We start from the raw sequence: 27,162 nt of genomic DNA on the forward strand, positions 1-27,162 counted from the left end.
GCACACATGTGCAAAGTGATATGCTTCCCGCTTCCAATCTCACATACCACCCCCCCCACTTCCGTGTGTCAGCCACATGATGTAGTCCATAAGCTTCATGATTTTAAAAATATTAAAAGACATGAGAACTAGCAGAAATTTATCTGGAGCAAGGTATGCAAAGATCTCTAAAAGAAGAGAAGTGAAGCTAAACCAAAATTACATTTCTGACCTCAAACAATTTGGTACAAAGATCTGTTTATTACCCAACAATGTGACAGTATATATACAAAGACAGTGTGGAATGTGACATTTACAGGAAATTTCAGTACATCATGCACAGATACTATTGCAATGTATTTTAAGAGTTCCAGAATGTTAAGCTGAATAAATATTCCTTGCTTCAAAAAGTAATTTTTACTTTTACATAAAAATATATAATATTGCACTCTTTACAAGGCCAGCAATTTTGCATATTGATTTGTAACAAGTGGAATTCTACTTTATAAAAATAAGCCTTTGTGAGCAACACCCCAAACCAGGGAGCACAAAAGTACCCCCAAACCCACAATGTTTGTATTTTTTTTTCTCTTCAATAATAAAGCACATCACTTCAACATAAGCCAGGAAGCTTTTCAGTCTGTATTTGGACCTTACATTAACATTTAGACAGTGAAAAACATGACTGCAGCTATCCCATACAATGCTGCTACAATATACACCATTTAAGATTCAATTCATACAGTATGTAGCCACTTGCTTAATTGAACCCATGATCAGCTTTTGTGTCATGGACTATGAGAATGTTTTTCTTCAGTTTTTCTAGTTTGAAAAGTTCTTCCATCAGGAAGTTGCAAGAATTTCTGAGACTGTTTGGAATTTTCAAAAGAAGTGTAAAGATTCCTTGTGTATGTGTCATCTTTATCGCAACTTGACAATTTCATATACAGTGTTTTGAAGGCAGATTAACCTTAAACATGAGAAGTGACAGCAGGTCATCTGTATGGCAATAGCGGAACATGTCAGTGATGAAAAAGCAATGCAATTTAAAAAAAAAAGGTAACTACATCAGACACACGTAGCATTCTTGCCTTACCGTTCCCACAGCTAGTAGGCACTCATTCATGGTGTCAGGTTTAGAGGTCTTCAAATCCATCAACTGAAATGTTACTTTTTGATCTGGCCTAAGAATTCAAATTCATTAAGCCTTTCACAATAGAGGCTTATTTTTCTCCCCTCAAAAAATAGCACCTAGGAATAAACAACTTATTTGCACAGTGTTATCTGTGTAAACTCTTCCAAATGATCTGATGCCTGTGAACATTGATTATTCAAGCAGTTAGATTCAAACATTTTACAGTGTATTGAACTTCAACAACACTAGAACAGAAGCGCATCTGTGCCTTCTTTTTAGAGCTCTGGAAGATAAGCTGCGTGTGTTTTTATGTCCTGCCACAGAATTGCAATAGCTAGGTGTTACTAACTTAGGGAGTTAACATTAAAAAACAAAACCAAAACACGATCTAACTATTGCTTCATGATGCCATAAGTTGTCTACCCATTATTAAGACAAAATATTTTATTTTGGCTGTTGTAAAGACTTATACTGAACAAAGATGATGGCAAAAGTCACAAATATAAAGATAACAGGAAGTCAATTTTTAGCATTACAATACCATAAGATGGTGCAAAAAGCACCTACTAAGTTCTTTGCTTCTCAAAAAAAGCAATTTTAAGTGGTCTTGGATTTTTAAGTTTTGGGTTGCTTATCCCAGAGCTAACTATACCACGCTCAACAAATCAGATATACATATGCTGACATTTTAACAGATATTTACAGAACTTTACGCTGCCAATATTTTACAACATAAGAGGGAGAATAAACATTATCAAATTTTTTTTAAATACTTCTGTTCAAGAAGCGATTTAAAAAATGCTATTATGTTTTATATTGCAGCATTTTGACTTGTATATTGGAGCATTTATGAGTCACTTTGCTGGTATTGGAGTATATGACCAGAGCTTCCTGGTGACCTGGATACGCTTCAAGTTTGTGCATGCACATACACAATTTTACAAACTTAAACTGTTCTTTTATTAAATCCATTCAGTCATTCTAGAGACCTTCTAACTACTTCAAAATCCAGTTAAATAAAAGATAGTATAATCTATTTTGGATTTAAAGTGCATCAGAGACATGAGTTAGCAGCAAAAATAGTCATCACCCAGCTGCATAGCTGCTAAGGAATGAATAGAACATGGGTAACTTCAAGCGCTGCTGGTCCTTGCGACACCAAGCTATGACATTTCCATCGCTATTAGCTGTGAACAAATGATGACCATCACAGGAAAACGTAAGGCTGAAAAACAAGACGACAATCTCTTTTGTATCAAGTCTGGCTATTGAACATGCTAGAAGACATTAAAAACCCGTAAGAGTGTAGCCAACAAAGATTAGCTGTCAGCTGGGGAGACCCAGTGAGTATGTCAGCATAGTAGTATGTTTGCATATACCTGCTTACTCATTTTTGTAACCAAACAGGCTGAACTACAGCTTTGTCTAGCACTTCAACATGCCATGCAGTTTAGTACTCATTTCTTCCCAGCGTCAAAGGGCAGGATCAGCAGCAGCATCCCACCTTCTCCCTGGGCTGCCCCATCTGCTTCTGAAAGGAAGGCTTTTCAGCAATAGCATTCACTGCCCTCTGAACTTGCTTGCTGACAGAGGCAGAAACTAAATCCTTCAGATTTCATGGTACAGCATAGGACTTTTGTTCAGCCAGGCATTTCTTGAGCTTTAACAGCAGTAAAGCCCTTCAGTCATGCCACCGGTAATGTTAGAAAGCATGAAGGTCAGCATCCATTTTCTGTCTCATTTAAGCAGAAAATTTTAAATTATTCAATAGCTACTAAATCATTATCAACAAGCTTTGTGCAATACGCCTCTTAAGCAGGTAACAGAAAGACAGTAACTGCTATCAGAAAAAGCGTTCGTTTTAAAAAATGATCAGTGGTTTGGGTTTTAAATGATATTTCAGCAATGGTCAAAACATTTTTTCCAGAGTTATTAGTTACTACAGTAACGTTAAGATGATAAAATTTTGGCATAACTGTAAGACCTCTGTGCAGACTACTGTACCATTGGGGATATCAAAGACTCAATCCTTTGTGTGCTGAAAACACTTTGTCATGGGAATAATTCTGCTTATATAAATCATCACGGGGACTCAAAAATCACACAAGCACTCTAAAATGGCAGCTGCCAGGCTCATCTAAGTTGCCTTCGCTCCTTTCTCTACTGTTTCCCTCCAGCATCAGAAAAAAAATGGTTAGGGAAAATGCAGTGTTTTCATTTATTTCTGAGGGAGAAAAAACTCTTGTCTGAGTCTGACAAAGTTATCTCATAATTTTTTACAGATTCCAGGAAAAAATATTAAACGTTAAGAATAAGGAGAGTAGCTATTGTTCAGTTCCCAAGGGAATCCTGCTAATTTCTATCTGCCAGCAGCAGAACCTAGTTATTACTGTCATTACAGATACGGTATACTTGCGCTCATTTTGGCTTCATGAATAATTAGTAGGATTACATTGCTCTTTTTAGACATGGGTGTGTACCCCCTGTTCTCATGTCAAATCCACATTCAACACAAAAAGCTATTTTGTTGTGGTGTTGTTTGTCGTCGTGTCCCACCCCTCCACCCCCCCACCACACACACACACACCCCCCACCCCCCCCCTGAGAAAAAAAATATTTATTGTATACTTAAGATCTTTTTACCTTACAATAGGTTTGGCTGACTTTGAAAATGTTATTTCTCGTACTGGCTTCAAGTCCCACGTACTCCACAGTCTGAAAGAAAGAGTCATTTTTCTTCACGTTTAATTTTACAAATGTTTCAGTGATAAGCCTAACTTATTTAGCAACTACTAGGATTGGAAACGGACCCTTCTTGTCCACCTTTAAAGCCAAATATCAGCATGATATTTGTGTAAAAAAATTAATTAGCTGTAAGCCTAAGTTGTAAAGCATTTTAATAACAACTTTCAAATGCTTACCTTACAACTCCATTTTCAAGCCCCCCTGCAATCACGTTGACAGACACTCCTTCAGGCTGGTTAGAGAAAGCAACAGAGCAAATACTTTCCCTGCAGTGTACATGTCCCACAAGATCGCCATTAACTGTCCAAAGTCTCAAATCACTGCCTCCTCCAACTGCAACAGAACACAGCGTAGGAGTATTAAAAATCCCTCTAGACCACAACTAGATCTATGCAACTGTATCTTCAAGTGTTAAAGAATTTGACTTTTTGAAAGATCAGAAGGTTTGATGACCGAGCGATGTGTGCCACAGTAAATAAACAATTACCTCCTTCCCTCCTTTTGTGGCAGGGAACACGCAGGCCACCAAGCCACTGCAGTGATTTTGAAGATACCACTCATGTTTATGGAACGTTGTATTTACAAAGTAATATGCAAATTTACTTTTAATGACCACTTTTATTGTACTAACAGGGAAGCACTAATGGGGAATTCATATTATCTAATGTAAACAGCTAGTTCTTGTACCCTGGCTTGCATTTTTAAGCAAAATACTTAAAATAGCAAGCACAGTTATCCTACCTGGTTTTCTGGGATCATTTGATTCTATCAAAGAACCAATAGCCTAGCTACTGCTTTGTCTTAAAAGGGATTGACGCTCCCATCCCTTGCCAATTAAAGAACACAATCCTTTCCAGAAAAAAAAAAAAACCAAACCACTATGATGAGCTACAGAAATGGAGTTGAAAGTCTCCATCTCAGTTTAAAAACTAAGTACTAGGTTTCCGAACCTGCCAGAACAATTTCCCCCTTGTCCTTTAGTATTACAGACAGTGGTATTTTGCTTTCTTTCCCCCTCCCCCAATTTGGACAAGTATTAGTTTCAGTTCAGTCCATGGAGGACTACAGTAAGAAAAGCTGGCTAAAAGACACTTCAGTAAGACCTATCTTACTCAAGACAAAAGAGAAAGCAAGCTGTCCTGGACAAAGACAGAACTGGGTCAATAACTGCCTTCTAACAATATGGATAAACAAAGTTCAGCTCTCTTCCTTCTTATTCTTTACCTTCCTGGATCAATGGAACAATATTCTGTCATTTAGATAGAGCCTATTCCCCTTCGCAGTCTTAAGTTAATACACACAGGTATTCTTATAGACAGCAAAATATATAGACGCTGACTTAGCCCTGCTTTACAGATACACAGTCTTGTAGCACTCAACCAATCTTCAAGTCAATGAGCATACAGATTTATGAAATACTCAAAAATCCACTGCTCAAATAGGTCTTAATGTTCTTGTCCAGAAACGGTACCACGTGGAAAACACGATAGGACAAAAACCTGCTTTAACATAAGATGAGGGAGAATCTATATTTGCTTCCAGGGGTACGGACACATTTAAAGTGATACAGTGAATAACAAAAATTCTGTCACTCTAATACACTGTACTTCCCTGAAGAGCCATACCTTTGACAACAAATCTCTGTTAAAATGAAAACAGCCAACTTGACAGAGTTTAGGTCTCCCAGGAATGTGTTGAAATTTAAGTCTCCTTATAAAGAGATCAAGCTGTTAGCTTTTATATTGCTACATTTTACTCAAAAGATCTGCCTAGTAATTTCTAGAGAAACTTCTATGGTACTATGTAAAAAAAAAAAGCGCTCCTATTTGACCAAATGCATCCTCAGATGATTAACACACTCAGTAACTACTTTACTAGCAATTCTCATTATTTACTTGGTCTGCAAGTCAAAACTACTTTGCCAACTGCCAAATATACCTGAATCACAGACTGTTGCAATATCACCAGTTGTTTCGCTAGCTGAAACTGCAGTCACAGGACTCTTGTGTCCAGCCAGGCTCTGGACATAGCACAGCCTGAAGAAAATAAAGAGAACAAGCCTAAAGCCCAGGCTGAAACACAGAAAAGGTTCTTTGAGGAAAATATTTAAGAGTTACATTAACTTCAATCAACATTTTGCACAATGATAGTATTTTTCATATTCATTCTAGAATTTCAGTACCCTTCATGAGAAAAAAACAGTAAGAGTTTGACTTCACATTGATAATGCACAGAACAAATTCAGTTAACTTTAAGAGGGTAAAGATACCCAAAAGATGGAAAACGGGTATTTAGAAGGCAGCCACTGGAAATAGTTACACATACTTGTACCCGTTACATATATATTTGTACCTGTTCAAATCCCATATGATGCAGGTTCCATCTTTGCTGACACTTATCATTATACTATATGGTTTGCACACAAACAAGCTTGTTATTTCTGCTGTGTGACCATACAGATGGACTTGCGACTCCATTTCTATTTCTGAAGGCTGAAAGATAAAACATGAACTCATGAAAAAGAATTAATATCTTTCAGAAAAGGATAAGCCTCCGGACAAGTTCAATTCTTAGATTTCAAAAAATGGTTCCCACTGCTTTTAATGTCATCAGTTTAGCAACACTTAATGCTTTATTATGTTTAATGCTTTATAATGTGATAAGCCATACTGAACATTAATGTTCAACTTTTTCCTTCCAATGCTTTAGTCTCAGGAAACGTTCTGACGTGGTCCGATGAACTGAAATGAACAACTATTGTACTTCTGTCTCAATTACACACCTTGAAATCAGCTGATTCGCTTTTTGCAAGCCTGCTATTTCCACATGAGAGTGAAAATAACAGTCCTCAATATTTTTAGCATCTCGAGGAAGCACTTAGAAACACAGAAGGAAAACCCAGCTCAGCAGTTATCACTGTGTACAGTAAATTACTGGGAATTCCTCAAGTTGGTGCCAAGTTGGAAAAATATGCAGGAAATCAAGTTTAAATACAGCAACTGCTAGATAAAAATTAAAGCAGCAAATTTAACATTGAAATAACACTTCTTATTCAAGTTTTATCATTTCAAATTATTCAGACTTCCTGAAAACTGGCTAAGTTGAAGGAACTTCTTAATCAGAATACTAATGCTTTAAAACAACTTGCTGTACAGACATTAGAACAGACTTTGTAAAAAAAGAACTGAACATTTTTCTACTTGTTGCCGCACATGTGTCAGAGCGCATTGTCTGCGTTTTTGCATAAGGGTACAAGATTCAAATAACAGGTCTACAAAAAGTTTAGAAGTAAAAAAAGACAAGATAAAAATATACGTATGCTTAACAATTACTTTGTAGAAAATTTACATGTCTTTCTGCAGTACAAGGGACAATATAATCTATATAGTGTTGTCAAAAAAGTGTATTGACTTTTGCAACAGGAAGACCTGCTATTTTCCTCTTGCTACTGAGCATCTCATCCAAGTAAGATGCAGTTATGAAAGTATCTAGTCAATCTCACATGCAGATCCTTCTTGTATCCTTGCTCAGTTTAAAGAAAAAAAATATACAATTTTTCTTCCCTAACAACAAGACTTCTGATTTTCCAAAGAACTGATTTTGATAACCCTTTTACTGTGCACCTCCCATCTCCTTTAAACGTTTGCTGTTGATCTGCATTTCAACGCTTGAACTGAAAGCAGGATTCACCTGTAGCAGCTTCTATCTACAGCACGAACAGCAATGGTCTGCTGATTCTTCACTGGGTTATTGTAACAATACTGTAGTAAGACAAGCTGTGATTTTAGCACCAACTGTATTAAGGTCTAATGAGTTACGAAATAAACACTTCATGCCTAAAATACTATCCCCTTTTTACTTCCCACTTGTTTTTTAGATGACAAAATCAGTATCTAGATCAGATGCAGGTCTGTATCTACCTTTACATACCAGGTCTTTCTGTTGGTTACCCCAAAGCACCACCTATAGCACTTGAGTGGAGAATTTAAACAATCTCTGCCTAGTTTTACTCCAACTGATCACTGAAGTGGTCTCTTTCTGTTTGCGAGACAACTGAACAGTCAGCAAGTGAAGGCTGGAGTAATTTCTACAACCAGAAACCTTTGGCTGAAGTTTTTGTGAACTTACAGACTTATCAAGACAGATCAGTTTCAAAGCAGCACTTTCATTTTTTGACCATCTTAAAGGCTAGGAAAAACAGAGCATCTGAAGTACAACATGAAGGTATTTTTGAATTCTGACAGCACGCCTTTGAATTCCCATATCCAATTAAAAACGTATCTGTTTTATGCCTGTGCACTGAACTTGTATAAATGTGAAACAGGGCAAAACATTCATGTTTCAAGTAGTGCTTTATAACAGACTGTTCACTTTATCACCGAACAGCTGACAAGATGCATACAGAACAGATGCTGGGAAGCACATTTGCATTCCCTGCAGCCCTGACTTGGGTAACTGACTCAACAACAGGAGCTACAAAATTGGCACAAGGTCAGTCTGCCTGGGGCACGTAAAACTGTCAGTGCTGAGAAATTCAGCAAAGACTGTCTCAAAGACAACATCTGTGCAAATGAACAAAAAAAGAAAATCACCACTTGTTCCTAGGAAATGGAGGGAACTCAAGAATCACAACCCTACTACCAGAGTTTCATTTTAGCACTGCAGAAGGCAAGTGTATTGCATTTCCATTTTAGTACCTCAAGAAATTTAAACTGGAATCCAAGTTTCAGAACAGGTTATTTACAAGTTCACTATTCTGGTGAGCAGTTAAGGTGCCCGACTTGATATCCAACTGACTGAAGCTTGCAGGCTTCAAGCTCTACTTCATTTTTTTTTTTTAAACTCCCAAGTGCTGCTGAGCTCAAAGTCTGAGTGGCAGATCACCAGAAACTGAGAGAAAGCCAAGGAAGAAATCACTGTATGTTTTTGTGCTTTTCCCAGTCGAAGCATCTGCTGTTTGTCACTGTTGAAAATGGGAAACTGGGTAGGCACAGCAGATTGCACCAAGGTTCTCTCTAGCCCATGCTAATGTAGTGAATCAAGAGCATCAGGGAATACGATACCACAAAGTGTTTGCCGACGCTTGTATCAAGCTAAATGAAAAACCAGTGTAGTTGTTGCTATGGGTAATCCTATAGACAACACACCTAAAATGACCTGTCAAGAACATTGCAAACTCTTTGTTAGAATGATGAAGAGTAGAAATTACTGCTGGACAGAATCAGACAGAAGCTCAGAAACTCAGTCTGAATCAGAAGATTAATTTCAAGTTCTGTTTGTGATTTCGTAATATGCTTATTTACCACATAGTATCAGTGCGATTTCTACTAGTATCTCAGTGTCTTTTAATAATGCATTAAGTAATGCAAGTTATTTTTCTCCCTTCCCTCCTGACAGCTTTTCCCCTTGGGGAACATGACAAAGTGAAAAGGCTTAGTGGTTACTATATATACCATCTGAGACTTCATCCTGGCTCCAAGTGCCTTCTGCATTTGAAATGTTGTTTATTTTGGGGAAATGTATTCCAGTTTCAGTTAAGGCTATGAACGGCTGTCTCCTTCACCGAAAAAGTTACTCCTTAATGTAGGGAGCTTCATTGTGCCAGAGAGCCTCAAGTCCAGGCCCTAGCCTGAATACAATCAGAGCTGTATCTGTGATCAGTTAATGCACCCAGCTGATGAGGGCTGACTAAAGGTTAGCAGTATGTGAACAGCTTCAGAAAAATCCACAAATAAATATGCTGAGATAAATCTATGTATTAATGTCAAAAAATAAATATTGAACAAGTACTTGATTGTTTTAGCAATATTATCCTGAATACACCACAGTCCCCTTTTCTCATACTTCCTTTTTTTAAAAAAAATTACTGTAATAGTGAATATGGTGAAATCCTTAAATATAAATCCTATCCAATGGAACTTACCGTATTGCTAGTGAATCTGTTCATATATGCTGTGATGACACCAGATTTACTACCTGTGAACAGCTGACAACTGTCTGGCACCCAAGCACAACTTGTTACCTTGGAAAGACAACACAAACCCAGAAAAAATTAGAACAGAAACTATTCTTACTGCTATTTCCATTATGCTATAGCATTTGGTCAAAATGATTCTTTAGTGGTTATCCTAAGAAAAAACCATGTAAAATACCTAAGCTGAAGAAATCAGAGAGTAAAATATACCTGCTGTATGTCATGTTTGTTATTACTTCAGAAGCAAAGTAAAGAGGGAAAATATATCCCAGAATTCACAGCTGAAGAGCAGTGAATTACTGCATACTCCTAGATCTATACAGCCACATCATCAGCCAAAATCCTTTTGGAAGAATCTCCCCAACCACTGGTGTGTAATGGAGATTATGCAGTGTTCCCTAACAATCTCTTCGACAATCTTTTTCAGAGGAATCCTAAACTGGAGTTCTGTTTCTGATGAGCGCCATCTATAATTTTTTCCTGTATTTATTTTTCTTGGCTTATAACCTAAGGTTTTATAAAACCACACCAATATTCCATAGGAGGAAAAAGCTACAAATATCTAATGCCTTCAAAAGGGATCTTTACCTAGTACAGGAACACATCCAGGAATGAGGCACACTGGAGCAATGAGGGATACGTTTCAAAGGAGAATCAAACAGATTAAAACCAGTTGCGTTTGGATGCTCATCTCAAAAATGAAAGCAAGACTACCTACTGCCAAGTCAGGCCACCACTTAAACTAGCGATATTCAATTGAAGACCAAGAGACTGACTTTTTTTTTTCTTACCTGATGGAACTGTGAACTCTGTATAAAATTTACTGGAGGTTCACTTTGCTTGCTTTTCAGTCGTAAAATGTTATCGGCATATCCCCAGCTCAGGATAGCTGACCACTGAATATCAGTACTGTGCATGCTTCTCACACCTGAAGGCAGGCATATAATACTGGGTCACATATGCAACCAAAGAGTTGATCACCGAGTCAGCAAGAAAAAATCTCAGGTCCATGTTCTACCACAAGTTAGAATACAAAAAAACCTCCAAAGTTTCTCAATAAGAACTTTTGTGTTAGGCTATGGCTTAATCTGTACTGTATTTTGAACACACAGATTTCTGAAACCATGTAGACATTCCGTGTTCTCCAAAGACAGTCTGCAACCTGGACAAAGCTTTTTTGAAGAAACATTGCATCTATTGGGATTGGAGAAAAAAGGGAAGAGGCTGACAACACTTCCCTGTTAAGAGAAATGATTGTTCATAACTTCAAGGAGAATGTTACGTATTTTTGTTGACTAAATGTGAAGCCATTGATTTATAAAAACCCCAGATCTTCACTAGTATATGTTACGAAGAAAACAAAAGGATGTTGGAACCTGTCCGCACATTATCAATAGGAATCCCTCTGAGGAGTTTATCTGAAAACAGATCCTTCACCTCTGCTTTTCACTGAACTTTCCTTATTCTGTTTCTAAAAACTGTTCCTTTAATTCTCCTTTCTGTTGCCACATGTTCTTTTCATCTGTTCCTCAGTTCTTGGAGTGAATCTGCTGCCAAATTCTAAAGTTAAATCCTCATGCTCCAACCACTAAGGAAAAATATCAACTTAATTACAGGATGCCTCTATGCAATTTTGAAAGTTGCAAGTAAAATCCACCCTCCAGGAAAGATACCACACGTGTGGAAACTGTAACTGGATTTACAAATCAATCGTTGGCAGAAGTAACTACCTTTGGGAAGTTTGCTGGAGAATAATGGTAGCATTAGGTTTAATTTTTTATGGCTCATTCTTGTGCGTGTTCTGCATGTAGAGAATAAGCACACATTCATACCTTGTTCTTTGCTATATATCATCAAAAGGCAAAACTTGCTGGACAAACCGCAGATAGCTTTAGTTGGTAAAGCCTGGAGAGAGCCAAACCTTTCTCCGTGTGGCTGGCTAAAGCAGACAACAGGATCTGGAGCACTTGGGGAACCAACGTATTCTCCCCACTTCAAGCCTTTTATCCATGGTAATGGACTCTAAACCAAACATAAATAAGGTTCAAGTTAAAAGGCCGTAAAAAGTTTTCAGGAAAATCTTATTTTATGAGTAAGAGAATCATTTATATCACATTCCTGTGAGCAAACACATGGTAAGGACTGCTGAAGTATTCTAAAAATAACAGACAAGTATGAGGCACTGTAGTATCAGCTAAACTATTCACTTTAAGGGAGTTTTTCCACTTCTTTAAGGGCTGAGATAGCAAGCTTGTAGTTCAGGTAGTTTAGTAAAGAGTACAGATTTCTTTAAATGCAAGGATTCAGTTTCTCACTGGACTTACTGGAAAACAAGCGTCTGAAGTGAAGAAAGCCGAGTTGTCCCACAGACAATGAAAAATTTGAGGATGGAAAAAAGCACAGTATGTGTTTACTTACTGTAGGTTTGCACACAGATTCCAGAATTCATCACTGACTATAAAATATTAAATGCTTTCCAACACCTCTTTGCTGTAACAGATAAATTCTGATCTCTCTTTGTTTGACAATATAACACCAAAGCATGAAAATAACTTTTGCTATAAATTTACTAATTTGGTGTATTTTCTTTACAGTACAATATAGATAGAAAGTTGCAGTTTTAGGAAGGAAATTGTAAATGTAAGGGTAGAATAATTACAGCATATGAATGTTAATTAAACCATCTGGCAATTCAAAATGACATACTGGATATATTATTTCTTTAGTGTGCTCTCTGGTTTCTCTGAAAGCAAACTGCACGAGTAATCCCATGGCAGCGGGAAGTTCTCCTTCCATGATAAGCCTGGATCCAGGTCTGCTAACATGTGCTGCATGGAACAGCTGGCGAGGTGTTTGCCCATATGTTTTTATCATTGTTTCAAGGGCTCTTCTCTGAACAGGATCCTCAACAGCAGAAACATCCATTCCAAAATAGGTCTAGAAAAGAAAAAGAAAAAGGAAAAAGAGGATGGGGCAAAAACAAGCTTGTTGAGTTTTGTCTTTGGGAAAGATTTCTCAAGACATGCACGTGAGTTTAGAGGCAGACTCTTCCATTGTTTGGTTAAGACTTGGACCAGAAGCCAACCCACAACAGCTGCGCTGACTAAAGAGCTACTGAGAACAGTAACCTTGTTGTCATCACTTCTTTATTGGAGATAACTACCACTTTAGGATTTATCATGTGAATTGCCCCTACATGTACTCCGTGACTAATTTCTGTCACAGAGGTTTTCTTAGTAGCCCTTCGCTCTGTGCATAAGCAGAAGGGTTGCTGATAAAGAAGGAATTGAAAATGTTTGTTTTCATACCTCTTATTAACACATTAAAGCTCTATTTTGGGGTGGGGAGGGTGAAAGAGCCTTCATATTTCAGGAGAGTGGAAATTCTCTTGCTACTTGTCTTTTTCATGCCTCTCTATGTACGATATACTTTTCCTCAGCTCAAAAAGGCCTTGCCTTTTCACTTCAAAAAACAATGAACACACCCACACAAACTTAGGATTTGAAATTTGAGGTAATAATGAAATCAATACTTAAGCACAAAAAAGGAAGAGGAAGGAAAGCATTTGGATGGCTACTTGAAAAGGAAAAGCCACTGCTGCCAAACACTACTGTTTTATTAGCTCTTCCAGCTATAGAACGAATACAACACACACAAACACATTTGAATGCATTTGAAAACAGGACTGGCTGGCTGAGCAAACTCTGTGATAGTAAGGACTGAAGCTAAAGAATATCATCCAACATATCCGTGTTACAATTAAGTAGTGAAGCTCTGAAATGCTTTACATTAAATAAAGACTTATTTGAAATCAAGTTTACTGGGGACAAAACATAAAACATATATGAAGGGAAAGTTCAGGACAAACTGAATTATTTTAAGCATATCAAAAGTGGCAGCACAATCTATCTAAATGAAAGGCTTCTTTTCAGTGAGATGGGAGCAGGTATACACCAACACAATACCTGTACACCCCTGCAAAGAACTATCCAGAAAGTCTCAGCCCCTGATCATCCTCCAGGCCTATCTCAAGGCAAGACAGACAAACACAAATTCACTAAGTCTCACAACAGTCCCTGGGATCTTACGAGTTTTTCACTGAAACAGTTAAAGCCTTTTCTTATTCTTCAGCACCTCACAAGCAAGGGTTCTTGCTTCATGCCGGATGTTTTCCAAGCAAGTCAGACCAAACTTTCCCCCGTTATGCCACCAAGTACAACGAACACACACACTGCTTAAATACTTACTGCAGGATGAAAGACATTAATAGCCTGAACAGAGGCCTTGCCTTTTTGCTTGTAACCAAATACCAAGTCAATCCAGTGACAGATCGTCTGGGAAACATGGTCAGACTCCAACGCCTGACGATGAATCAAGATGAATAGACGAGGATCGTTACGAGCCCAGGGTGGAAGATTGACATGGTTAACTCTGTCACCATTTTGACGTACTCCAAAATCAAAACCTAGAAACAGGGGTGTAGGATTCCAACGTTTTAGCTGACAGTAACTTCAAAAAGGTCTTCCTACGGTTCTGTGAAGACTAACCATTAAGCACAGCGATTGCTGATCAACAAAGCAGCACCATTAACAATTCCCCCCAAACACACTCAAGCTGTACATACTCATTCAAAAGGAAAAACCAGACAACAGGAAACTCCTTTGCACCTCTGACATAATTACGAGAAAACTTCCCTTAAGTCCTACATAACAGTTTTTAGCATACCCCACAAAATCGTGCCAGATTTCTTCCCTACATCTACAACTTAACATATTCAATCAAGCGATACCAGTGTTTGCAGTTTCAACCCATAGGCTCTACTGTACAGCTGTTGTGGGTATATAGTTCAGTTATCCTTTTAGCATACCTTCTCTGTTAACCAGAAAGTCAGGAAGGTAGAAAAACTCTGGGATAAGCTCCTTTACATCAGTCATTGATTCATATGAAGAGAGTCGCCAGGTTGTATTGGTAGAGTGAAAAGTTCTGTCTGGGATGTCAAAACTTTGATCTGTAAAGAAATCCAAACCAAATTTGTTACATAGATGATGGATAGATAACTGTTGCACATCTGCAACGCCAAGTGACTGCTCTCTAGTTAGCTGAGAGCATTTAGAATTCTTCCATCTCAACTACAGAGACTGCAAGTCAAATGAAGGTCAGCTTTTTATAGTACATGCACCAAGGTATAAGTAAAAGATGTACAGCTTTATGGTCTAGCTTGATAATTTCAGAACAGCTCTACTGTGATAGCATACCAGATTTCTTTTTAGTGAATTCAGCTATTTGGAATTGATAAACTATGTTAAAACAGAGTAACAAATCACATTCCTGGGTCACTGGGACAAGGCCCTGATGTGAGAGGCAAGTGCAAGCAAAAATAACCTTACCCTGATAGGCTAAAAACATTTTAGTAAAAGGTGGCAGCCTGACTAGGAAATGAAGCACAGTTCCACTGTTGGAGTAATGAGATCCATAGTGATATGGTTGTACAGGGGGCATTGGATCATCCTCTCGTGCTCCTTTGCGGTACTCTTCTTCCAAATACTAGAAAAGCAGTAGGAAAAAAATAAATCATAAGCCTCCTACTTAGACTGCATTCCAATAACAAAAATAAGAGCTTGCCTAAGTTGTTTAGGAATAAAACTTAAAACTTTTAGAGGAACATACATTTAAAATCAATTTGGAATCAAGCACACTTTAAGTGACTAAAGACGTGATCATATTTACAAGCCAGTGAGGTACCAGAGTCTTAAGCCACTTTTGCCTGTTTTCCATATATTATTTTCCCTTTTTTCCCCTTCCCTCTTGTTTTCTAACAGAGCAGAGTCGTTATACAGGCTTTTCAATATTAAAAGGAAAAAACAGTACTTGCAAATACTACACTAGACCATGATGATATAGACATAGATTTGAAGGTCCAGCTGCAAATGCTTTCATTCCCCAGCATGCTGTTATTTCCTACAGCCTTTAAAACATTCTAAAGAGCAAAACAAAGAGCACTGCAATCATAATAGGACATGTTAAAATAAGAGTACTTGAAAAAAACAGCTTTTCTTTTACCAAACAAAGAATAGCCACAGTTCCACTGAAGTAATTTCAAATAACCAGCAGCAAGTTCCTGATCTTTAAATATGTATGTATGTATGTTCATACTTAAGATACTAATTTAACCTCCGTGGCAGTATCCCATGGAAAGACTAACTTGATTTCTGATTTCAGGTGCAGGAACAGACACACACACATTTCAAGCATGTTTTAAAACATTTCCCAGGAAACGTAGCATATTGGAAATGAGAATTCCATAGACAAAATACTGAATTTGTCGTTTCCCCCCCCCCCCCCATCAATATATGTTAAAGAAAATTGAAGCCTCCATATCATTTTTACACAGGAAAGGCAAGAAGCAAAAGAGTTATCCAAATTACCTTGTAAGTGTCCACATAACGATCTTCTTTTTCTTTAGACTGCACAGCTATTGGTTTGACCAGATTTCTGTAACAGAAGTAGTACTAATATCTTGTCGTTTATATAAAGATGTTGATTCACACCATTTAATAATGCATTTAATATCATGAGAAGGACAAGCGAAACTCAATAGTGCTTTACAATAGAATTCAGAAAATAAAAAGGCCGCTTCTAGTTAGTGCTAAAGGCAAACTCAGAGCCACAGGCTACCCCAGAGCACAGTCACAGGCATGCAAATGCAACGTGCCTCCATCAAATCAAGAGGCATCATATAAAGGCAAAGCCTCTGTGCACACAAACATTAAATCATTTTTACTTATTTAGGTGGGAAATTCACTTGGATGTCTTCACAATGAAGACAATATGATTCTGTAACTGGCCAAATAGTTTACAATATTCTTTCCTTTTCTATTTAATTTTTTTTGCTAATTGGCCTGGAAATTAATCACACAGATTTAAACATAGAGCTCTTACTTAGATCTGTGGACTATCCATACCCTATTAAGACAGTATACAAGTCAAGTCCAATTCAGAGCACCCTTTAAATATACACACTCTTAATACTAGGCATTTTACTTGAAATATCCGAGGTGAAGCAGCCACTTATTGTAAAAAGCCCAAGTTATTATGGATGAGGCTTGTCCGTGAATAGTTCCGTTCACATATGCTTGCATTTTAGTACAATGAAGTTGAAAAGCTATACTGGATAATGACTTCAAATATTTGAAAATAACCGGTTCCAAACATTTCATATTACCTATATACTGATGGATCATTTAGGTCCAGCGTTTCATTGGTGTAGTCAGAAAGTATAAAAGGAAATACTGGATATTGCATGAGATCATTGAAGGAACGGCCCGCATGTTTGTTTAAATGAGTCAGGTATTCAAAGTTAGTAATCTGTCCTGTGCACCACAGGTGGGTCAAAGCAGTAATGTTTCCATATTCCAAAAGGTTAGGCAAATTGTTAGTTAAGATGTTGTGGTACACATCATCGCGGACCTAGAAGAAAATACCATAGATTTAATCATATAATTTAAAAAGCTTCAAACTAAGACTTAGTAAGTTTATCTCATTTTAAAAATGTCCACATTATCTGCTGTAATGGAATAAATAGCGTTTACTATTAAGATTCTTTCATGTCTTAAGACAGATGTGTTTTACAACATGATTGTGTTTGTCTAGAAGTCTAGCCGAGCAAAGGTTTTTCAAAGGTATTATTAGGCACAATTTAATTAGTCCATGCAACAGGTCTCCTTAAAAGAACGTGCACATTATGAGGACACAGCAAAATGCTTTGATGTATATTTACATAGCAGTGCCACATTACCTTTGTATTATCAAAAGCCAAGAGTAAAGTTCTGCCATTTGTTAGAAATATTTCCACAGCGTTGTCTCTTAACTGCCACCAACGCTTATGAACTTCCTTAATTTCCTCATAGGTCCAAGAAAATGATGCTGGTTCGGTTTCTCCATGAAAACTCTGCAGAATTTACAATTGAAAAAGTTATTTTAGATAGATTGTCCAAACAAGAAACCTTCCAATGCAGCCACTTTATAACCATACAGCATACTGTAAGGCAAACTAATTTTGGTGTTATACTTTAAGACATGGGTGTGATTTTCTTCGTGTTTCCCACCCTCCACCCTGCTCAAGGCAGTGGGCAGAACATCATGCACACCCCTCAGCTGCTCCAGTTCCCTATCCAACACCAGCACACAATGCCACATTCTCACTGGCTCTTACACTAAAATACTGGACAGCCAACCAGAGCAAGCAAAGCCTCGCCATGAATCCCAGTTCTGACACTTCTATGAAGGACAAAGCAGCACAACAGCTGGTAACATCTTAAACCACAGGAGCTGCATGGTTAATGGATGCAAGGAAGAGCTCCCTGAAAACAGTTTACAGCTTTCAACAGTATAACCCATATCTTTATTTTTTTAAGAGGTCTGCTGGATGTATAAACTTAAATAATACATCAGAGCCTTTGTAAGTCAGAAGGATTAGACCAGTCCTGGTTTTGGCCATGGCACAGTCCTCTCTTGTCTAGGATAAGGGAGGAGCTAGAACATCCTTTATAATGGAAAATACCAGAATCAGATGCTGTAGAGTGCAGCACAATTCATACACTTGTGAGTTTCTGTTCTGCTTGTGCTCCAGCTCCCAGTAAGGCCAATTATCTCAGGTGCAGACCAAAGCAAGTTCTGTGCACTCGTGCTGATGAACTCAGAGCAACAGACAGCAAGGTGCAGAAGCCTCCCCACGTCACCCCCTCCTCATTCTGTCCCAGCCCCAGGCCCACATCTTCCCTGTTTTCTGCTCTCATCACTGATTCCACCACAGCCAGGGGCAACAGAAGCAACACTGAACCCAAACTAATCGGTTTGGCTGGCCTTGTCCAAGGACATTAACTAGTACTCCAGAAATCTCAGTGGCAGTACACAAAAAGTACTGATGGTCATAGCTTGGAAAATTAAAGCTGGACAATATGCTCTAATACTTACTGAACTTTCAATTGTGTCTGAAGCGTTGTCTTCAACAAAATACATGCCACATTTTCCTGCAGGAAAAAAAGTTGCAAAAGGGTACACGATATGACTATTTGTTGAATAACTTAGTGTTACAAAAAGCGTCCAGGAGTTAAGATTACTGGGCAACATCGACAGAAATAGAATTTATCATTCACATTTTTAGCACGTGCTTTGCAACTAAGACTTTACTACAGTGGAAATAGCACTCATGCAAACAGTAGGGAAGAAAGGCAGAACTGATCTATAATTAATCTTAATCCACAAGTCCAGCAACGGATGAATTACTTAAAAAAATCAGCCAAGCTTATATATACAGCAGAATCTTATACAAAAAAAGATATTCATGAGGACTGAAGATTCTACTTACCCAGCAACAGTTCACCAGCAGTCTCTCTAGAAGGTGCTACGCTTATACATCTTCGATTAACTCTGAAATATTTCAGAACATATTACTGTTTATGGATTTGTGTACCTTTTGGCACATACTTAAAACTAACAGCCTCAAAAGCTACAGTTTAAGAACGACTTTTCAACACTATGACTTTAAGAGTTCAAATCCCAAGGAGTGAAAGAAAATAGAACCTCAACTTTCTAGACTTGCACATTAGTGTATTTGTATTTATTTCTTTGCGTGTTCACTGCTGTTATTTTAGGCAGTGTTAGTGCCTGTAGCAGGTGGTAAATTGACACAACTGAAAAGTTGAGTAACACAATGGTAGAAGCAGAGGATGAAAACACTATTTGCTTTTAACACTGATGGAAAGACCTACCAGATCTAGTAGCACTGCCTGTCTTAGATATCATAAATGACAATTAAGTAAAGAAATCTCATGAGGTTAGGCCACAGAATTCCCATTCCCATGTCACACCAGATGGTATTTTCTTTTACTGATTTTTGAAGTCATGGAGATAGACTGTTTTAAGACTCAGAAAATGTACGTATTGGTAGTGCTGACCTTTTGCTTAAGAGTATAGCAAAAACCCTACTACTTTTGACGTTGGTCTCTTATCTCCCTTGATTGTTTTATAATGTTTACTTTGAAAAAAAAAGTGAGAACTGTTTCATTGGAATGGCAGAAGGTGGGAAGAGGTGGTGTTACCCAAATCTTACCTTATGTGTTCACTTGCTGCTTTGTCCTTTACAGTAGAAGAGTGAGAAGAATGTGTTTTGTCTTCAAATAAGTAAGATAATGGAGTTTTTATCACACCTATACAAAAAAGCAAACAGTAAGGCCCACAAAACTAAACAGTAAGTCATTAAAATTCAGATTTATTCCTGAACATTACAATTACCTTCTTGTTTCTGCCTGTCTGGGAGAAGGTACTTGTTTGGAATAGTTAGATAGCACCTCTGCAAGCGGCGCCTCTCCCTGTTTGGGCCTTCTGTTGGATCCAGTTGCCAAGAAGCTGGGTAATAGACTGGGTCATACCAGAGTGCTCTGCAAAAAACAGATTATGTTAGAGTTTTGCAAATGCAGCATATATGCTCGTTCATTCGTTTTTTCTTTAAATAGTGGAAAGGCAGAAGTTTCATAGTAGTACACTGGGCAAATATGTCTGAAAAAATATCAAAAGACCGAATCCTGTAGTTGACTTTCATGAGCTACCCTACTGACTGACTACTTATGAGCTACCACCGTAAGACTGCTCTTGAAGTTACTAATTCTGATTAAACCAGCAATACAACACATCCAATACTTACTTTGGTTTCTTGTCAAGACTTAACATCTTTTGCTCTAAGCAGATGAGTCAATACAGTATCTGGATGCTAATATGAATAACATAACCCCAAAAATGTTTTATTACTCCATCAATGTAATGCAAGATATGAAAACTTTATGATGTTCTTCACTATACTAGGTACAGCAAAATGTATCTGACAAAAAAATCCTGTCTAAATGGCATAGAAAAACTACTTGGCTACTCACCCTAAAAAATAGGGAAATAAAAGAATTTACAAGTCTTTAACCATCAGATGATCAGCAAAAGTAATTTCAATTTTAATCTCATCTACTTTTCATGTGCCTCAGCAGAATGAGAAGCACATGTTAGGCACTGAGCGTGTCTCTCTCGCCTTCTCACCGAGGTGAGAGAACAACTTACCGATCATGGGTAAGCTGCTGAACAAGCTCCTGCCAATGTCTGCTGGCACTCAGCTCTGCCTTGTACATCCCCCTGATGTGCTGGATTACTTTCTTCCTTTCCATTCCTTGTGACAGAGACACAGCTTGTGTGATGTCTCCAGCTATTTTAGAAATGTCTTTAGATTTTGTATCCAGACGCTGAAAGAGACTGAGGAAAAAAGAGTTATGTTTTAATATGTCAAATAAACACACTGAAAAGGGAAGGCAAGACACCCAAACCCGTTATAAAATACAACCAGTTTGGCAGTAGATATCCAGAGGTCTTGTTACAAGCAGTCGCAGAGCAACTTAGCCTACATAATTTTCACAAGCCTCATGAATACCATCTGCTTCTTAGCCTTCAAAAAAGCTATTACTTGTGGCCAAAGACAAGCCAAGCCAATCAAAAAAATCGATGGCTATATATTAGCATGCTTTACTCATTAATGTACTCATTCCAACAAAAATTTGAAGAAGAGTAATTTACCACTGCTTAAATCTCTTAAGTTATTCAATCTAGTAAAACCTTACTCCTTATCTGGACAGACTTTAAGCTGACCTTTACAGCTACTACAGTTGCTTGTATTGAAGCATGTTGCATGTGCATCTCTGATCTAATTTTTACAGCAGAGCCTGAAATGTAAATTAATGAAAAGAACCTCCTAATCTACCACAAGCTACCGAAATTACACCAAGTAGCAGTCTATGTAGCTCACGGAAGCACTATGCTGAATATAATTATATGCTCTTCATTGAGGATCAGGTTATTTGTAGGGCCACTTGTCTTCATTTCATTGCACAGACCACAGCAACAGGAGAGGTGACTGGACAGACAACAGCTGTAAAACTAAGAGTGAAATGCCAGATGTGCAAGAAATGATTCAGTGTTCTGAAGTTGACGCAGTGCCATTTATTATACAACCTACCAAAATGCAGGTACCTGCAGTCAAGCTGTTTTTATAACAGTAAAGTAAAAAACTGAAAGCTAGTAAGGCTGTTAATTTGAAAAAACATTTATAATAATCATACAGGCAACTCCGCAATAGGGTGTTGATGAACATTCTTACAGAGTTCTTGCAGCCCCTTTAAGGCGGCACTTACTTTTGCCGGTTGTTAGCCATTGTCTTCTCCCAAGCAGCTTTGTTTACACCTTCTTCCATCTCATATTTCTTCTGATCCTAAATGGAAGTTTTATACATTATCTTTTTTTTAATGGACAAAGTAAGGAAGCAGAGGCTAAAGAACATGCCAATTTAGAAAAGGAAGGCTGATAAAACTGTTCAGCTTATGTCTTCACAGTATTTTAAACCATCAAGATTTCATTTCAGTTACAGCAGTTTTATTGATACAGTGTTAGATCTTTTTTGCAAGGAAACAAAAATTGTTTTTTCCTGCCAGTGAAAGATACTGCTAGCTTAATCCAGGCAAAGGTGAAAGTCTGTAATAAGTAATATGCTTCACAAGAAGCATCAAGATGTGAGCTCGCTGTGAAGCACTGAGTATGGGACAAATACTCAAAGCCCAAAGAGTTCCAAAAAGCATAAGCCACACACCAAGCAAGAAAAACGACTATCTGCAGTAAAAGTCTGACCCCATATAACAGCCAATTGTCTCCAATATATTCAGTTTTTGAATTAAAATTTTTATTCACAAACCTCTTGCAAAGCTTTTATTAGATCTGGTTTTGGTCGTGGGCTCAGGGGAATGCATTTGTAACCACAACTTTTCAACGTATTCACAAAGTCTCCTGCTGTTCTTCGTTCTTCTTTGGTCATTTCATCGCTGTGATTGTGCATTAACTCATATAAATAAAGCACCAATTTAGGTCCATGCTAGACGATGAAAAGAAGGGAAGAAGGGATAAGAGATGTATGGTCACTCTTATTTCCACAATACAACACTGAGCAGTTTCCCACCCACCCCTCTAGCTTTATTCCCTTTTCTAGTCAGCCTGGACATATTTCTTCTACTAATTTTCCTGTGATTTGAAGAAAATAGCTGCTTTACTGTTTGAAGACAAACTCTAAGAAAACTAGAGAGAGCATGCTGAATTTAATCCTCCACATGGTAAAACTTTGCCCAGCATCTTATGACTTTTCAAATAGCTTAGAGGAAAGCAAAGTTTCTTTCCCAAGTACTCAGCTCCTATAGCCTTGTTTATACTTCAGGAACTACATGCTAGAGACTCCTAATTTTGCCTGCCAAGAATGCCACACCTTGTTTGAGTAATCAAATTAGAGCTGACAGATAATGAAGTTAAGCAGACACAGGCCATAAATGCACTCAACATGATACTCCCTCAAAGAAACAACTGCTAGTCTATCAGCTCTTTTCTTACTGGTCAAAGTGTTTATTTAATTGAATAATGTATATGTGATCAGAAACACGTTAAATGTCATAGGTTCACCCAAGAACTGCTTTCTCTCAACTTGTACTAACAGTACAATCAAAAAAGCTTTTTCCCGATAAACCCAGAAAAGCAGGGAGAAACTATTCAGCTATGTACGAACACAGAATATACAATCCCACTTTAAGAATTAAAGGTTAAATAAGAAAAGACAGAGTATCAGCTTTAATTGAAGACTGCCTGCCTCTTAAAAATCTAGTGGCAATCAGCTCTTACGAGTTTCAGGAAGCCTGCAGCTGGACTTCCAAGGTAAGGGTAATTCCTTCATTGAGGTACTGTTTCAGAGTACCTTCTAGCAGCCTCAATAAAATTCTTTGTGTTAAAACTAGTACCACCTTTGGTTTCTGCACTGCAGATGTGATGTTTGATGTGCTACAGAGTCAACATACCCAGACATAATCCTATCTTGCCTCTTACAAAACTATCGATCCTCAGGATAACATAGCAGTTGCAGGGGTATACAGAGGCATTTTGTGTGACATTTTTGTTTTAAAATTAAATTAAAAAATTAAGACATTGAAGTGTCATTACACTAAACATTGCTAAACCAGCAGTGAACCAACTTCAGCCACACAGATATAAATAACCAAATTAAAAAAAATTGAATACAGGTTTTACAAACTTCTCGCAAACACACTTGGACTTACTTGCAAAGTTGGGCTAAGACAATCACGCATAATCTCGTGATGGTTTACTTCGTGTGCCATCTCCAAAGCCTGCTTTCTCTCTTGCAGGGGCCTTGCCGGAGACAAGTTGTGCACAAGAAGCCTCCCAAGTTGTGTACGGAACACATCCTTACATGACAAAAGGATTCTCTTCCACTGGTGCTTAGGTGTGCTCATTCTGCCAGTGCCCTAAGTAAGCAACAATTTTTTCATATTAGAGGGTCAGGGCTTCCTGTCACTAAGTTTTTCACATCACAAACCAAACACTGTACGTGTAATCAGAATGTAAGTTAGTAAGGATTTCTCCACTGAGATAAAGTGTTTGATTTCAGTTTACTGATTACTATTACAAGTCAAAAGGCATTCTACTAAAAATGAAAGGGGTTTGTTCATTGTGATAAAATAAACTTCCTTCAAATCTGCCAGTATTAGGAATGCAACTCCAAATTAAACTGGATATTCAGTTAGAGGGACTATACAATCTGAAGAGTGAAAATTGTTATGCAGAGGGTTTAAAAATCAAAGGGTTGGGGTTTTTTATTTAGTTATTTTAATGAATAGTCCTTCTACATTAATTACTGGTTTCTGAATGGATTATATCAGAAGATTGGAAATGAGGCACTGGATTGAGGTACTTGTGCTCACAAAAAGAAACCTGCCATCTTGGAAAAGTATTGCAAGTATGGCGTGATATAAGATAACAGACCAAGCAAACTTGGTTTTCCAGAGCTAGAAAGAAAATCAGGTTGAGCTATTTTTTAAATGAAGATGATGCAAGAGAAACAGAGGCAAGAAGCAGTAAGTTAAGTTTCCCAGTAAAACCATTTCAAATTACCCAAGTGAAACCTGACCACCTTAGAAAGGCTGAAAAGCCAACACCTGTATGCTAGAAGAGAGCACTTAGCCCTTTGGCAACAACTGAAAAAAGAGAAAGTTCCCCTTCCCAACTCCAAAATATATTCTCGACAAAGTGCTCGGAAACTCTCCATCAGCTGTGGATACACCGCAGATTGTTTGCTAAGGCTCCAACAAACTTAAACCTTGAGGTTTAAAAAAACAGATTTGTGGACTGGACTATACAGAAGACTACTTAACCTTCGTGCACTTGTTCAAGAAGCAGAGTTTTGCTAAATATTAAGGTAAAAGTCAGAACAGATGCATTTGTTATTTTACAACTGCAGAGTAACCGAGAAGCTGAACAGAGTTTTTAATGACACAGCTGAGAGACAGTAAGAAAAGCATTTATGGACAGATGTCTTCATGCATTAGAAGTTCCTAGTAAACGAACCTTATGAAATATGTTTTAATGTGGACAACAGCTAATTACTTACAGTTGATACTATGACTCCTTCCACCAACATTTTGAACATTTCTTTAAGAAAAGGATTTGTTCTGCTAGGTAGTTCTTGCTGGCTTTCCTCTTCAGGAACCTCCAGCTGGGATGCTGAAAGTCTGCTTTGACTTGTGTTTTCCGTTATACCCAATACATCAAGGCACTCTTCAGTAGATGCTTAAAATTTAAGAGGCACATATCGATCAGTACCATCTCAAGCAAGAAAATCCTACGATCCTTTAGTTTGCATTAAATCAAATACTGCCTTTACTACTATTTTTACCGTACTTACTCTTTCTCTTGCTTCTGTGGAATTTGAACTAGCCCCCAAAGGTATCGAGTCTTACTAACAAACGTAGCCATTTCAATGACATGCAAACAGATGCATTTCAAGAGAGCAGATGCTCCCTTCAGCAGAGTTAAATCTTCAGGTAGTAATTCAGGCAGTTAACACATGAACAGACTAACACAGAATTAAAACAACTTGTTCAGTTCATTCAGTCACAAACCGTATCCAGATTGTCAGTTATGTAATACTGAGACACGAATCACCCAGAAAATAATGTTTTGCAGTTAAATCCATTAAGCTAGCAATGTTCAAATACTTCAACAACCTCAAACACTTCAATACTGCAAAAAGAAGAAGCCATTTTTCATACAGCACTACCTTGGCTCTGTCAAAACAGAAATGAAAAAAAGAAATCCTACCTAAATAAATGAGCCTGTTAACAGCTAGAACAGTCAGCCTCTGTAACCTTTGTACAAACTCCGCCTCAGTGGCTTGGATAGGATTTTCTTGGCTCATTCTCCGCTGCATCATCATGTTGAATTCTTCACTTGCTAGTGAGCGCATTTTCATCAGCAGAGCATCAGACTGAGCAAGTGAAAACTTTCTGGAGCCTTTAAGTAGAGAAATATTAATAGCATCCTACTAAAACGCACAAGAAACTTATCACTTGGCAACTGCTTTCATTCAAAGTGTTCACATCATTTAAAGAAACAAAACATTTGACATACATCAGTATTGAAGGGAACGTGTCATTTGGGTGTTTGCCTGTTAAAAGCTTTTCTATTTGAAAATAAATGTATAAAATCCCAGTGATACCATGAAATCAGTTAGTCTCAAGGCCAGATTTATCATACAACTTCCATATTTGTGTAAATCAGATTCTAAAATAGTTACTTTTATTCCTGTTTTTACTGTATAATTAGGATAAATGATTAAAATTAATGATACAACAAAATTACTGCATATTGGAAAGTAGCTTTATCAGCACAAGTGAGGAGTCAGTGATATTAACAGTTTATAAACACACTTCATACCATACCCATTACCACCAATTTTGATAGAAGTACTATTTCTAACATACAGGAATATCCCTTACAATTTTCTTGAAATGAACTGGTGGGCCTTGACTGTACTTGCTTCTTTAAGAAGTAACTACTTTTTATTTATCTTTTATCTATTTTTATTTATCTTTTATTTTATTTATCTTCACTGCCTTACCAGATTCACCAATACAGAAACACTTGCACTATAGTTACTAGTGCTGAGAGAAAGGGGCCTCAAAAACTGACCATATGAAGGATGAGCATTCCCATAGGAAACAGGGAATAATAGTGGTGGTTTCTGGGTTAGTTTTTGGTGATTTTATTTAAAAAAATACTCAAATACACATCAGGTTTAAGTTAAAAAAAGCCATAAACTCAACTTTATTTATACAAGAGATACGCAAAAGCAGTTTCCAGGCAGAAGACTCTGAAACCTTTACAGAATGATTCACAAGCTATCAAATACTTG

At 37.6% G+C, this 27,162-nt stretch overlaps 1 protein-coding gene across 3 annotated transcripts in view; it reads right to left on the reverse strand.

The window, feature by feature from the left end:
* Positions 1-220: 220 nt before the first annotated feature.
* Positions 221-27,162, reverse strand: part of LYST (lysosomal trafficking regulator) — a 96,807-nt gene continuing 69,865 nt past the window's right edge. For 2 of the 3 annotated variants that reach the window (XM_005436539.4, XM_055713514.1), the window contains exons 29-53: positions 26,070-26,261; positions 25,360-25,538; positions 24,011-24,217; positions 22,612-22,788; positions 22,058-22,134; positions 20,937-21,125; positions 20,127-20,272; positions 19,945-20,041; positions 19,201-19,262; positions 18,807-18,862; positions 17,629-17,781; positions 17,056-17,300; positions 16,259-16,325; positions 15,221-15,377; positions 14,701-14,841; positions 14,081-14,298; positions 12,540-12,770; positions 11,666-11,855; positions 10,625-10,761; positions 9,783-9,881; positions 6,212-6,351; positions 5,798-5,895; positions 4,036-4,192; positions 3,758-3,829; positions 221-2,339 (exon numbers count right to left, since the gene is read on the reverse strand). In XM_005436539.4, the coding sequence (XP_005436596.2) occupies positions 2,201-2,339; positions 3,758-3,829; positions 4,036-4,192; positions 5,798-5,895; positions 6,212-6,351; positions 9,783-9,881; positions 10,625-10,761; positions 11,666-11,855; positions 12,540-12,770; positions 14,081-14,298; positions 14,701-14,841; positions 15,221-15,377; positions 16,259-16,325; positions 17,056-17,300; positions 17,629-17,781; positions 18,807-18,862; positions 19,201-19,262; positions 19,945-20,041; positions 20,127-20,272; positions 20,937-21,125; positions 22,058-22,134; positions 22,612-22,788; positions 24,011-24,217; positions 25,360-25,538; positions 26,070-26,261 (3,626 nt within the window). In that variant the 3' untranslated portion in view covers positions 221-2,200. Of the gene's footprint in view, positions 2,340-3,757; positions 3,830-4,035; positions 4,193-5,797; positions 5,896-6,211; positions 6,352-9,782; positions 9,882-10,624; positions 10,762-11,665; positions 11,856-12,539; positions 12,771-14,080; positions 14,299-14,700; positions 14,842-15,220; positions 15,378-16,258; positions 16,343-17,055; positions 17,301-17,628; positions 17,782-18,806; positions 18,863-19,200; positions 19,263-19,944; positions 20,042-20,126; positions 20,273-20,936; positions 21,126-22,057; positions 22,135-22,611; positions 22,789-24,010; positions 24,218-25,359; positions 25,539-26,069; positions 26,262-27,162 lie in introns of those variants that run through there. The other variant, XM_055713515.1, reaches the window with a different exon arrangement.

Source organism: Falco cherrug, chromosome 6 (assembly GCF_023634085.1).
Source record: "Falco cherrug isolate bFalChe1 chromosome 6, bFalChe1.pri, whole genome shotgun sequence".
NCBI lineage: Eukaryota > Metazoa > Chordata > Aves > Falconiformes > Falconidae > Falco > Falco cherrug.